The sequence below is a fragment of the Haliotis rubra genome, unplaced genomic scaffold (assembly GCF_003918875.1).
Source record: "Haliotis rubra isolate DU_JTF1 unplaced genomic scaffold, ASM391887v1 Scf211, whole genome shotgun sequence".
Classification (NCBI taxonomy): domain Eukaryota; kingdom Metazoa; phylum Mollusca; class Gastropoda; order Lepetellida; family Haliotidae; genus Haliotis; species Haliotis rubra.
The window spans coordinates 1,053,270-1,065,928 of record NW_025766126.1 but is presented as its reverse complement, the minus strand read 5'-3'; the positions used below and the strand labels follow the sequence as shown (position 1 = coordinate 1,065,928).

Sequence of the window (12,659 nt, the reverse complement as noted above, 5' to 3'; positions counted from 1 at the left end):
TGTTAATAATCTTGAAAAAAATGGGCTATAGAAAGCAGTTGAGTGAGTGGGTGAATGTTATTTTATGCCACAGTTGGACATAGTCCATCTTTGTCATGGCGACGTGTAATTGATTACCTCTTTTTGCTGTGGATGTGTGAAGATATGCTTTGTTTTTGTAAAGGCTTTGGTAAGGCCATGTTTTGTTTCTGTTCTGGGTTTGCTGAGGCCATGTTTTGTTTGTGTACTTTCAGGCAACATTGATGAACTGCTGATGACACTGCAGCAGTGGCCAAAGGTTTCCCTGATTCGGACAGTTGGACGTCAGGGACTTGTGCGTGCTCGCCTCCTTGGTAAGTGGACAACCCATGAGTCATGGCGGAAAGCTCTGAATTTCAATAATGAGCATGTAGCTAGCAGGCAATTTATATCTTGACTAATACGTCGTTAGCGATGCCATATCTAATTATACATTGATCAGCTGGAGATAGATGAATGGCAGCCAATCAGCACTGCAATTGACAAGCTTGTCGATTTCACCTGACACAAAAGGAAGCTACCCGACAGTGAAGTCAAACCTGCCATTGTAATATTGTGACCACCAGTCAAAGAGATAATGACGGAGCATTCAGCTGAGGGGGATTTCGAGATAACTTCACGTCATAGGAATGGGTTGAAATTACGTAGTTTGAACGTAGCGGCAAGAGGAGTAAAAGTTATTAGCATGTGGGGATTTGGGTGTTATTGATTTCCCTTGTTATGGTTGTGAAATAAGCTCTGTTAAACACTGCTGTTCGGTACAACTTTATCGACGAGATTCTCTTACTAAAAATATTCTGATGGAACTGACAGTGAAATTGACGAAGGGTTTATTTCTGTCGATTTTCCTTTCAGCATGACATGACATGTTCGGCCGATTATCTCACTCTCATAACACCCTTGTCGTGGCCAACTTGACGTGACATCTTTCACTGTTGGTTTTATACAACACACCATGGGAGTGAATTGGACAGCTACTTAAATCAGAGCATTTTACGTAACATAGAAAGAAACAGGAGCTGCTTTGATGTTGTATAGCTGAACTTATTTTTTACAGTTTCTGAAGTGTATTGTAATTCTAATTTATTATGAACTTATGTGTAAAATGAAAAAAGACACTTAAAAATCAGAATAAGTAACTCAGATACTTGTAAAAACTTCAGAAATGTCTTTTTTTTATTTATTTCCTGTATCATCATCATCATCATCATCATCATCATCATCATCTAATGATGTTGGTGGGGTGGTGGGATAGCCTAACTGATAAAGGGTTTGCTCGTTATGCTGAAGACTCACATGGTACAATGTGTGAAGCCCATTTCTGGTGTCCCCCGCCACGATATTGCTGAAACATTGCTAAAAGCGGCGTAAAACTAAACTCACTCACTCACTCACTTACTAATGATGTTGGTGGTGATGCAGATGATAATAACTATAGCCCATATACAAATGTTGATGATAATATTTAAAATTGAGGCTGTAATATTGTACCCTAATCCCCTCATCAACTCTGTGTTGCAACTTTGAGTGCATAGTATGAGACTGACTGGAGCCACAGAGAACCATAACACTGGTCAGTGTTCAGATCCGATTACTTGCATTTTGTCTTTAGACGAGCACAGATCTGCATGTGTCAGACTGTTGTTTCTGTATCTTGAACCAAGCAAGGCCACCATTTCATGAGTAGCTTACAAATTTCCACAAAGAAAACTCCAACAAATCTCATGTATTTCAGACATCGAGTACTAACCGTATGTATGACTATTTTATATTCCACTCGTTGATTGTGAAATACGGGACAGCAAGGTCAGACTTCAAGTTGTAAACATGTTTTATGGTTCCCAGATAGAAAGCTGAGTGTCAGTTAAACTGTTTAATTCTGATCTGACATTAAACCTGTGTTGTAAAACCTGACATGAGTTTTATGTATTTGCCGTGTATTTCCATATCAGTGAAGGAACGTCAATTTCAGTTGTACATTTTAGTCGAAGCCGTCACTTTATGGTCCTCCCCTGACAAGCAACTTTCTGTTATTCAAATTAGATTGGAAAAGTTGTGTTCTGTGGATAATCCCTGGCAATATTTCTCATCAACTTCATTTTGGTTAGGCAGCTTAATTTACATAATGTTTGTTTTTATGGCATTATACAAGTGTGACACTTTCCATTCCCTTTAGAAATATGGAGGAATGTTTTGGTGAAGATTAGTGGTGTGTCAATTGATAGGGTGCTTGTCGGAGTATTTGTATGACATGGGTATGGAAGGAGAGACAATCTGTGAGCCTTGAGTGAGAGTGTGTCTATTGATAGGGTGCTAGTCGGAGTATTTGTATGACATGGGTATGGAAGGAAAGACAATCTGTGAGCCTGAAGTGAGAGTGTGTCTATTGATAGGGTGCTAGTCGGAGTATTTGTATGACATGGGTATGGAAGGAGAGACAATCTGTGAGCCTTGAGTGAGAGTGTGTCTATTGATAGGATGCTAGTCGGAGTATTTGTATGACATGGGTATGGAAGGAGAGACTATCTGTGAGCCTGGAGTGAGAGTGTGTCTATTGATAAGATGCTAGTCGGAGTATTTGTATGACATGGGTATGGGAAGGAGAGACAATCTGTGAGCCTGGAGTGAGAGTGTGTCTATTGGGATAGTATGTAGGCAGTGGAGAATGAGACGTGAAGTGAAATTAGGTTTAATGTTGTGTTGAAGATTGTGTTACATTTATGTAACAACATGCATACATGCTGCTTGTAGAGTGAGTGAGTGAGTTTAGTTTGACGCCACACTCAGCAACATTCCAGCTATATGGCAGCTGTCTGTAAATAATCAAGTCTGGACCTGACAATTAAGTGATCAACAGCATGAGCATCGATCTACGTAATTGGGATACGATGACATGTGTCAACCAAGTCAGCGAGCCTGACCAACCGATCCCGTGTCGCCTCTTACGGCAAGCATGGGTTACTGAAGACCAATTCTAACCCGGATCTTCACGGGTCCCACTTGACTGCAAAGACCTTTACTGATATCTTGTGGTTTTCCATGCTCAAAAGACTATCATAGTCATATTGATACTCATTTTGAACTTAGTGAATATTTCTTACCGTAGTACAATTGTCAGTTTTATTTATCATGCTAATTCAACCTCTGATTCAATTTGATGCTTAAATTTGCAATACGGACTTGTGTCGATTCCAAAGTTGTATGTAGGATCTGTATATGTGTAAAAGGATTCCTGCTGAAGTAATTCCCTTGGGCAAAGAACCCACAACCTCTGCATCCACATACCACCACAGATAGAGATTCACAACTGACAGCAAACTTCCATTTACCGGATTATGAGTGTGACCACTTTGCTTCAAATTCTCAAATCCACAAATCTGAAAACATCAATTTAACCTGCAAGTTAACATTGCAAATGTGATTGTACACATGTCTTTTCAAGGTTCCATGTATTTTATTGGGATCAGTATTCTCAAATAACTGAAGGTGAGCTTCAGAACGTTCTCTGCCTGCTTGTTCTTCTCGTTTATGCATGCATTTATTTTTATTTAACAGCTGTAATGTTTCAAAGCATTTACTTGACATTTAAAATTTAAATAAATTTTTCAAATGCAAGAACAAAATTCTCTTGGATCTAACATTTCACAGTTTTCTTTCTAAAGGAAAAAAAGTCATTAAATACTCCTTACCACATCGATTGATTCCCGGTTTTGTTGTGAAAAATGTGAAGCGTCTTGTCAGTGTCAGATTTGAAAATTTATTGCTTTAGTTTTTAATTCCCAGTCAAGTAGGGGCAGACAATACAATCCTGGATCAAATTATATGCAATTATTTCCCAAACAATCTTTAAAATATACTTCTTTTTCATCCGAGTTGAAATGGAATTTAATATGCAGGAACAGTTTTTCAGATAAACTGTCAGTTTTGAAAGATCCTTCTAATTGTAAAAAAATGTAAATTTAGATTTTGGACTAGTTTATTGCCATTCATTTTGCACTAATCAGAGTTTATGAAATAAATAATATTTTAAGTGGATCTAAATAGAATTTATAATGACAAGCTAGACCCTAATACTGGATAGGTTGGCAAGAAGTGTTTTATAATTGCATAACTTTAGCGTGATGCATAGTGGTTTATTTCGATTTTCAGGATGAAGAAATTAGGGGCTTTAGTGAAAGCTGAAATGAATCGAGATTTATGCCTGTGCCCGTCGCTAGGGTTTTTTTTATATGCAAATTAGCAGCGTAAATTGCAACTTTCTTTGTCGTAGTTACCAGCTGCTCTTGACACTGGATTTGTCTCTGATTTTTTTGGTAATAATAGATTTCCTGTAAATTTCAATTTTAAAAAATTCTTTTGTTGCAATTTAATGTCAGCAGAATTTCTTGCTCAACTTCTTAAGAATCATCAGAATTTTGTGTTCCGGTTTCTGCCCTTTGCTTCCATTATTGGTGATGTACATCGGGTTCAAGTAAAGCATCGCTTTGATTTCTGGAATGAATCGCTGTGATTTCATCAAATTGTGAATTATTTATTTATGATTGTTTCATTTTTATTGAAGCTATTTTATAGTCACTGATTTAAATTAGTTTTTGAGTCACTGATTAAATTACCACCGTCAGAGGAATAGAACAAATAATATTATCGCATCTTCCTTTTTGACACATTATCATTAAAAGGTACTTCCAACATAATAATCATTAGCATATTCTAATGATCCTTTTCTTAATCAAAATTGTTTTTTGACTGACACTATAAGAAATCATCACATCGACTTTAGGTATTTGTATGTTGTGATCCTCTTTCTTCATGAAGACATCATTACTATCCACTTGGGATTAAATGGCATAGAATGTCCCAAGTACAGTCATCCATCGCCATAACCCAGGTCTAAGACTATCTGATAATAAAAATGTTATTTGCATATCTGGACTAAGCAATCAAGTTTTTTAATTTTACTCAAAATGTTATTCAATAACGTTTATATTAACTGGTACTTGTCTCAGTATGGAATTTGGTAACTTTGGGAACCTCCCCAAATTTCATATGTCATATGTGTTATCACTGTAATCTAATCACCTATTTAGTAGAACACAGTTGTTTGGTACAGGTGGTCACATCAGCCTTCAGGTGATCATACTGTCCACATTTTAGGACAGGAAAAAGATGAAAGAATATATCAAAAGCTGTTTATAAAAAAGGCCTTACAAGTTTGATTTAATTAACCATACATTTCAACCTGTTGACAGCACAACGCAAATTCCAGACATCCCAGTAAACTAGCACTGTCCTCTGTATCTGAACCCTCTTACCACAGCTACCGTGTAATCATATTATGTGATGTAGTTTAGCTTGTTTTACACATTTACTACCTGTTTCAGGAGCATCCCAGGCTGTTGGACAGGTGTTGGTGTTTCTCGACTCTCACTGTGAGTGCAATGTCAACTGGTTACCTCCCCTGCTCCAGGCCGTCCATCAGGACGCAACCAAGGTGAGCACCAGGGTCACTAGACAAACAACTTGTCTCTGAAATGAACATATTTTTACAGAAAAATATGCCAGTTTATAATAAAAAAAATAAAATATACATAGAGAAACAAATAAAGGAACACAGGAAAATTCAAGGGTTCCTTTATTATTTTTCTAGTTTTCATTACCACAATGCTATTCAAAGCTGGTGATGAAAACTAGAAAATACTGCAAGAACACTTGAATTTTCCTGTGTTCCTTTATTTGTTTCTCTACTTATATAATGAAAGGAGTTGCTTCATTTTCAGAAACTGTGGAAATCTAGACTTGCCACGTATTGATATATTTGTTTCAGGGTCTGTATGACAGACTACAGGGTCACAGTCTTGAAGTATTCTTATAATATTTGAATGTTCTCTAATAAGGCTGGACCAATTCAGGTTACTGTCTATCAGAACAATTTTATAGGAGCATCATGCTCTTGACTCACTCACTCACTCACGCACATTTTAGAACCAATTTCCTCTCTTGGTTCAAAGCATTGCAGCATCTTGCCTGTGTGAAACTGAGATGCTTTGTGGCCATTAACTGGTAGTTTGGAAAATATTTTGGCCCTGGAGACAAAACAGAATCAGAATGCCTTTAATCAGACTCAGTGATTTGTACAAGACTAGTTCCCTTTTAACACTAGAGCTCTGGCCTCAATCAGATTCTTGTACAAACATACCGATTCTTGGGTTGTCTCTTTTATCAAAGAAACTGCATCAATGACAATCAGGGCTTAAGATAAACTGTCTCAGCATTATATCAACACTAATCTTGTACGAAATACATTATCTGCTAGTTCTCTGTTATAATGGGACAGCTAGCCAAGTATTGACTTAGGCTAGAAAGTTTCCAAGATGTTCTGAAGGACTCTCAATGAATCATAATACTGAACACACAATCCTTCCCAACCGACAATGTATCAGCATCATTCAGACATAATATCATGTGAGTTTTTATTAAAGGAACTTTCAGTTGCCTCATGTTACCATGATCAATATATTCAGCCCAAATCTGTCATATTTGTGATGTTTAGTTTTGAAGAAGTGATATTCAAAAGGGCCAAATTACAAAGTTTTATTCAAAAGCCTTTCAAAATGTGAAAATTTCCAAAATGAATGTGTAAATGAAGAGGCATTCACTTCCCATCAGTGTCAAAATCAATAACATGCTAATGATTTCTATACAAGTCAGACTAAAAAAAATATTAAAAAATTCAACATGTTGATTTTTTTGGCAAATAAAAATCATCATTAGATTGTTGTGAGTAATGGTCATATGACTCATGTTTCATTGTGTTACACCCACCGGCACTGGAAGCATCTCTAACAAGGACAGAAAAGGTGTTTTCTCACTCAAATTGGTTGGAACCATTCTTTAATGGGTGAAAGCCAGGATTTTTTCAAAACTTATCCAAAGAATTCTCAAGAAATTCTCATAACATTTTATGCTTTTGACAATGAGAGGCCAAGAATATTATCACAGAATCATATTATGTCTTAAATGTAAGAAATTATTCGATTTTTCATGGAAGGCATGCTTGTCTGACCTTTATTCTCAAATGAACTCATCTTACAGAATTAGCAATTTCCTGCTGCAACAGACTGCTATGAGAGTGATTTAGAATTCCTGCAGATGCCTTTTGCGTTCTCTTATTAGTGTCAAGTTTCTGATTGAACATGGCTTCCTCTCCATGCTGTTTTATAATTTGCTGAGAATGAGAAGAAATATTTGATTTGCATGTCTGTCCTGATGTCTGCTCAATACACAGGACACTTGGAATCAGACTCTCAGAATCAGGAATCAAATGTAGCTGTCACAGCCTCTTTCCTTGCCCTCTGTAACCACTGGTGCAAATCTAGTGGAAATCAAAGCTCAAAAACATTCAGGATATCTGGTTACTTTATCATTATGATCTTTGTCATTACAATCATCATAATTATTTAAAACAGGGTGTTTCTTTAGGAATTATGGCTCCAGAGACATTCTTAAATGCTAAGAGGGTTGTAGAGTAAAGAATGGCCTTCTGGTGTCTTGTTGTAGGGTGATAATTGCCCTGGAGAATTTCCTGGCATTAAAGCAATTTTAGTATTACAATGGCTTAATATGTCGAGGTAGAATTCTTCCCAGAAATAGCCTCTGTTATAGGCCTAAGGTACACACACAACAGTTAAGACACAAAATCCATAATTTAAGTAATCGCAAAATACATCAGTGATAACGATATATAATTAACGTGTACAGTAGAGGTAATGTAATGGACTTTCTTGATTGCTCATTAATCATCATATCATTAGGTATTTTATACCTGGGTGCATTGTATGAAAATTTGAAAGAAAGATTCTTTGATTATTCTTGAATATAGGACACGTAATATATTTATCTTTCACAGCAGGTAATTTGTTTCAATTATTCAGAAAATGAACGATATCCATCAAGAAAATGTTCAAAACTCAACCTACAGGAATATAGCCTGTATACATTGTCAAAAGAAGATAAATGTTAGTTAGCAATACGATGAAGCTGTTTTGTATTTATACTGTACTCTGTAATATGTTCCTGAACAGTTTATGTAAATCGCTATATACTAAATGTAACAAATATTTGTATGTGAACTCAAAATGAAAGCAAAATACATTAAAGCATTATTGAGTCTTATTGAAAAACATTTTCAAACATATTGCACATCATCTCTAAAACAGCTGGGCAGGCTAAGCATGTGCAATTTGGCACAAGTGCATGTCATTTTGTCAAATGATAGTAATCCAATTATTATTTATTTGAAAAAAGAAAGACAAAACAAACAAAACATTTTTGAACACCCTCTTCTCAAAAACGACTGAACCATTTATTGTTAGTCAAATGGGTCTCTGCATCATATCCCAGATTCATAGATATATCAATTTGTCCTTTGGCAATTTGGTTGCATTTTTTTGCCACACTGTAAGAGTAAACATATTTATTTAATGCCAAGAGGAAAGAATAAAACCTAATAACCATTTAGAGACATCCCAGCAAGTGTTTGCAGTTGATTTTAAAATTGGTGTAACTTGAAAGAAATCCTGTGTTCAATGACATGTAAAAGAGCATTAATTTGTTGCAGATAAAATCTGAAGACTCTTTTAAATTAATATTGCATTACATATATAATCAAATAACACATGCATGAGAGCTTCTTTTCACTGCAAATAATTTGATTTATATTGAATTTGTGATTTACTGTCTTGGAGCTTTTGAAGTATATAACTTCTTGTCCTGTAAATCAGGAGAAGATTATTTCACGCTGTCTCTGAAAAAATTCTGTCACTTTGATCACAAAATGCATGCTCCAGTAAACATTAAATAGTTTGCACTAGGAAGTAACTTCATAACATCTTTACGTGACATATGCAGTTAACATGTGAGGGCATCTGTCTGTTAATTATAAAAGCAATACTTCTTGTTTAACCAGGGTAGGGTTGTTTCACTGGGTAATACTGATAGGCAGAAACCATCTTATTCCCTCTGATGTAAGGACTTGCCAAGGTCACAGCAAGAAATTTTCCCCATAATTCACTTCAAACATTGATTTATAAAATATTGGCTAAATAATGACCTGGACAGGCATATTAAACAAATATTGAAGCTTTTATGGTGTCATTTCTGCTCTTTAATTTCTAAATTTGGCACTCAAGACTCCAAACATGTTGCCATTTTATACTAGAAGCTTGGAAGGATAGGGATAGAAAGCCTTAAAGTTCAACCAACAGTAAATTCTTACTTCTCACCAACGCATATGTGATTTACATGTCTCTTGGATGGGATTTACGAATATTTGATAAAACCCACTGTTATGGGTTGTGTATTGATATGCTGGTGGCACCTGTTGGTAATCAGTTTGAATTAATGGTTTTATTTGTAACTGAATATTTATTTATTCTGACCTTATCATGAAATATCTTGACCTATGTTCCTGAGCTCATTTGTTGGAGAGATGAACTGACAATGTATGAAATATGCATAACAGATTGTTGAACCAAAACATGTTCCAAATTATTTGCAGCTGGAAAGCTGAGAGAGAATTAGCTAAATTTGCCAGTGGCGGATGAAATATTCATACATATCACTCCCTACAAGACATTCCCAGCTTGTTAGCAATCTAAGATGGTGGATGTCAGATTATTGGGAAGAAGGCTGGCACAGTCCACTTCCTGAGATAAACGAACATCTAATTAACTCCAGGCTAATTAGGTCCTGTTGAAGGTCAAAGGTGGAGCATTTTCCTGCTGTTGTATGGCACGATCATGATTTGTATTATTAACTTGTTGGACGTAAAAGGCTAAACAGCATGATTGGGCAGTCTGTTGGTTGAGTGGTCAAGACATTGGTGGGCCTTTAGATTGCTTGCAGTTGGCCAGACATTGACATGACCTCACACTGGTCTGATTGGTTAGACAGTGTATTGTCCAAGCTGGTAACACAAGTAGTTTCAGAAAATTGGGAGTTGGCAGGGATGTCTATTTGACCCTGTCTTGTTAATGTCAAAAGTCCAATTCTGAGAAGCCATATGAATAAGTGGTTTTATCCCTTACTAAGGAAGCGGCTTGTAATTAAACTGATTGCAGTGTGGCCTCGGAGTAGCAAACAGCCAAAGATTAAACAAAATCCAGCATCAGAACAAAGCATCATATTTAAAAAGATTTTATTATAAAAATAAAAGAAAGATAATAATGTTTACAGTATACTTTAGAACTGGATGCACAATGTTATCCAACTAACTGATACATACCTAGTGTTAAGATTAATTTACACATTTATAAAAAAATTAAAAGAATTATTTTGGAAAATGTATCTTGGAGAATATTCTTTTGTAGAATTTGAGCATTATTATAACTCTGGCTATGAATCCCAGCAGTCATAAAGTCTACTGAATCTGTACAAGAATGATAAAGGTTTACCCTTTCTCCATTCATATGTTCTTCAACAACTAATTATTGAGTGTTATATGTGAGAAATATAATTGATTTTATCCAAAGATCGAAACACATTTATTTGTTTAACATTGGCTTCATGATGAATGTCACAGAACATATTGCATGGATGTGATAATACCCTTCTAATTTTGATAGATCATTCAACTGTCTGATTGCACTTCTAGCATATAGCACAACAAATCAAGATAACAAGTTCTCGTATTCCAGTTCTCCTAATTGGAACAAATGATTCACATTATAAACTGTTTAAACAGTTCCACTTTGGGTAAGTGATATGATACGAAACAAGCAACTGTACTTGTTGAAGCCATATTGATCAATACAGTAGATGTCTACAAGCATCCATCAAATGAGAGACATGCTGACTGGATTATAGATTTTCTCTGATATTTTCTTCTCAATGTCATTGCTGTAAATATTGTCTGTCATTAGTTTGCTGACGTTCTGACAAACAAATCCCCAGAACATGTGATACAACGTTCCAGAGTGGAGTTTACGCAGAAAGTGGATTAGGTTATTAGATTAGATATTAGGCATTAGGTATTACTTGCATAACTGAGTTACTTGCTGGGGATTTAATGGTATTCATATTGTCATTTGCCCATTTCATGTGCTCTTAGATTTCATGTGTAAGATTAATGTGGTTTAGGAGATAAGGGACATTGTCATCAAATAGGATGTACGTGTGAACGAACGCTATTTTGGTTGTTAGCCATTTTTGTACCTGATTGGTTTGTTGTTTAATGCCATATATTCCAGCTATATGGTGGCAGTCTGTAAATAATCGAGTCTGGACCAGACAATCCAGTTATCAACGGCATGAGCATCGATCTATGCAATTGGGATACAATAACATGTGTCAACCAAGTCAGCGAGCCTGACCACCGATCCTGTTAGTTGCCTCTTACGACAAGCATGGGTTGCTTAAGATGAACTCTAACCCGTATCGTCATGGGTGTTTGCATTATTTGACGCAATGTTTTGCATTATTTGATATGATAAAGAATCATTATTGAAAGACATTATTGTTGCTACCAACGTTGTATCTACTATCCGCTGATACTTTGATGTGTCGTTGAAGAGTTGTCATTTGGCCATGGCCCCTGATCCAGGGCAGGCTCATTGTTCATACATCATGAAATATTGGTGAATTTAGAATGACAGATGTAAAATACCGGTATCCTTTCTAGAGGTCTGCAATTTCTGGTGGTTTACCTGGGATGACTAACTGGCTGTCTTAGTCAATGATCACATCAAATTGGTACACATTCAACCCCATTCTTTACTATATCATAACAACACATATGATTTGTTGGAAGCAATATAAAAGCTTTATGATAATAGCCGGTAAGTTTTAGAGTCTGGTCCAGACAATCCAGTGATTGATATTGTGAACAACTATCCACTCAAATATAACCCGAAACCTCCATGATGCTCCCTTATTAGAGAACACACTCAAATATAACCCGAAACCTCCATGATGCTCCCTTATTAGAGAACACAGTCAAATATAACCCGAAACCTCCATGATGCTCCCTTATTAGAGAACACACTCAAATATAACTTTATTAGAAACCTCCATGATGCTCCATGATGCCTTATTAGAGAACACAGTCAAATATAACCCGAAACCTCCATGATGCTCCCTTATTAGAGAACACTCTCAAATATAACCCGAAACCTCCATGATGCTCCCTTATTAGAGAACACAGTCAAATATAACCCGAAACCTCCATGATGCTCGCTTATTAGAGAACACTCTCAAATATAACCCGAAACCTCCATGATGCTCCCTTATTAGAGAACACTCTCAAATATAACCCGAAACCTCCATGATGCTCCCTTATTAGAGAACACAGTCAAATGCATCACCAATGTATTTGGAGTAGATCAAATTTAAAACTTTAATGTAAAACTGATATCTCGTATCAATTCAAACTACTATAAGAATCAATACAAATTACTGGTCTCCATTGCTAAACATTCTCAGATTCTGGGTTTAAATGTGAGGTTTGATAAAGAAGCAGACATTATTGAGCTAAACATGAAGGGAGTTCTGGACTTAATGCCAACCTTGCATGCAGATTCCAACTACCTTCAGCATCCACCTTCCTATTTTGTCACAATTTTGATCATATTAAAAACTATGGTGAG

The 12,659-nt window shown here is 36.0% G+C and overlaps 1 protein-coding gene across 1 annotated transcript in view; it reads left to right on the top strand.

Annotated features, from left to right (window-relative positions):
* Nucleotides 1-12,659, top strand: part of LOC124276672 (inactive polypeptide N-acetylgalactosaminyltransferase-like protein 5) — a 107,241-nt gene that overhangs the window by 71,898 nt on the left and 22,684 nt on the right. The window contains exons 5-6 of the mRNA XM_046712312.1: nt 234-332; nt 5,400-5,509. Of these exons, the coding sequence (XP_046568268.1) occupies nt 234-332; nt 5,400-5,509 (209 nt within the window). The remainder of the gene's footprint in view (nt 1-233; nt 333-5,399; nt 5,510-12,659) is intronic.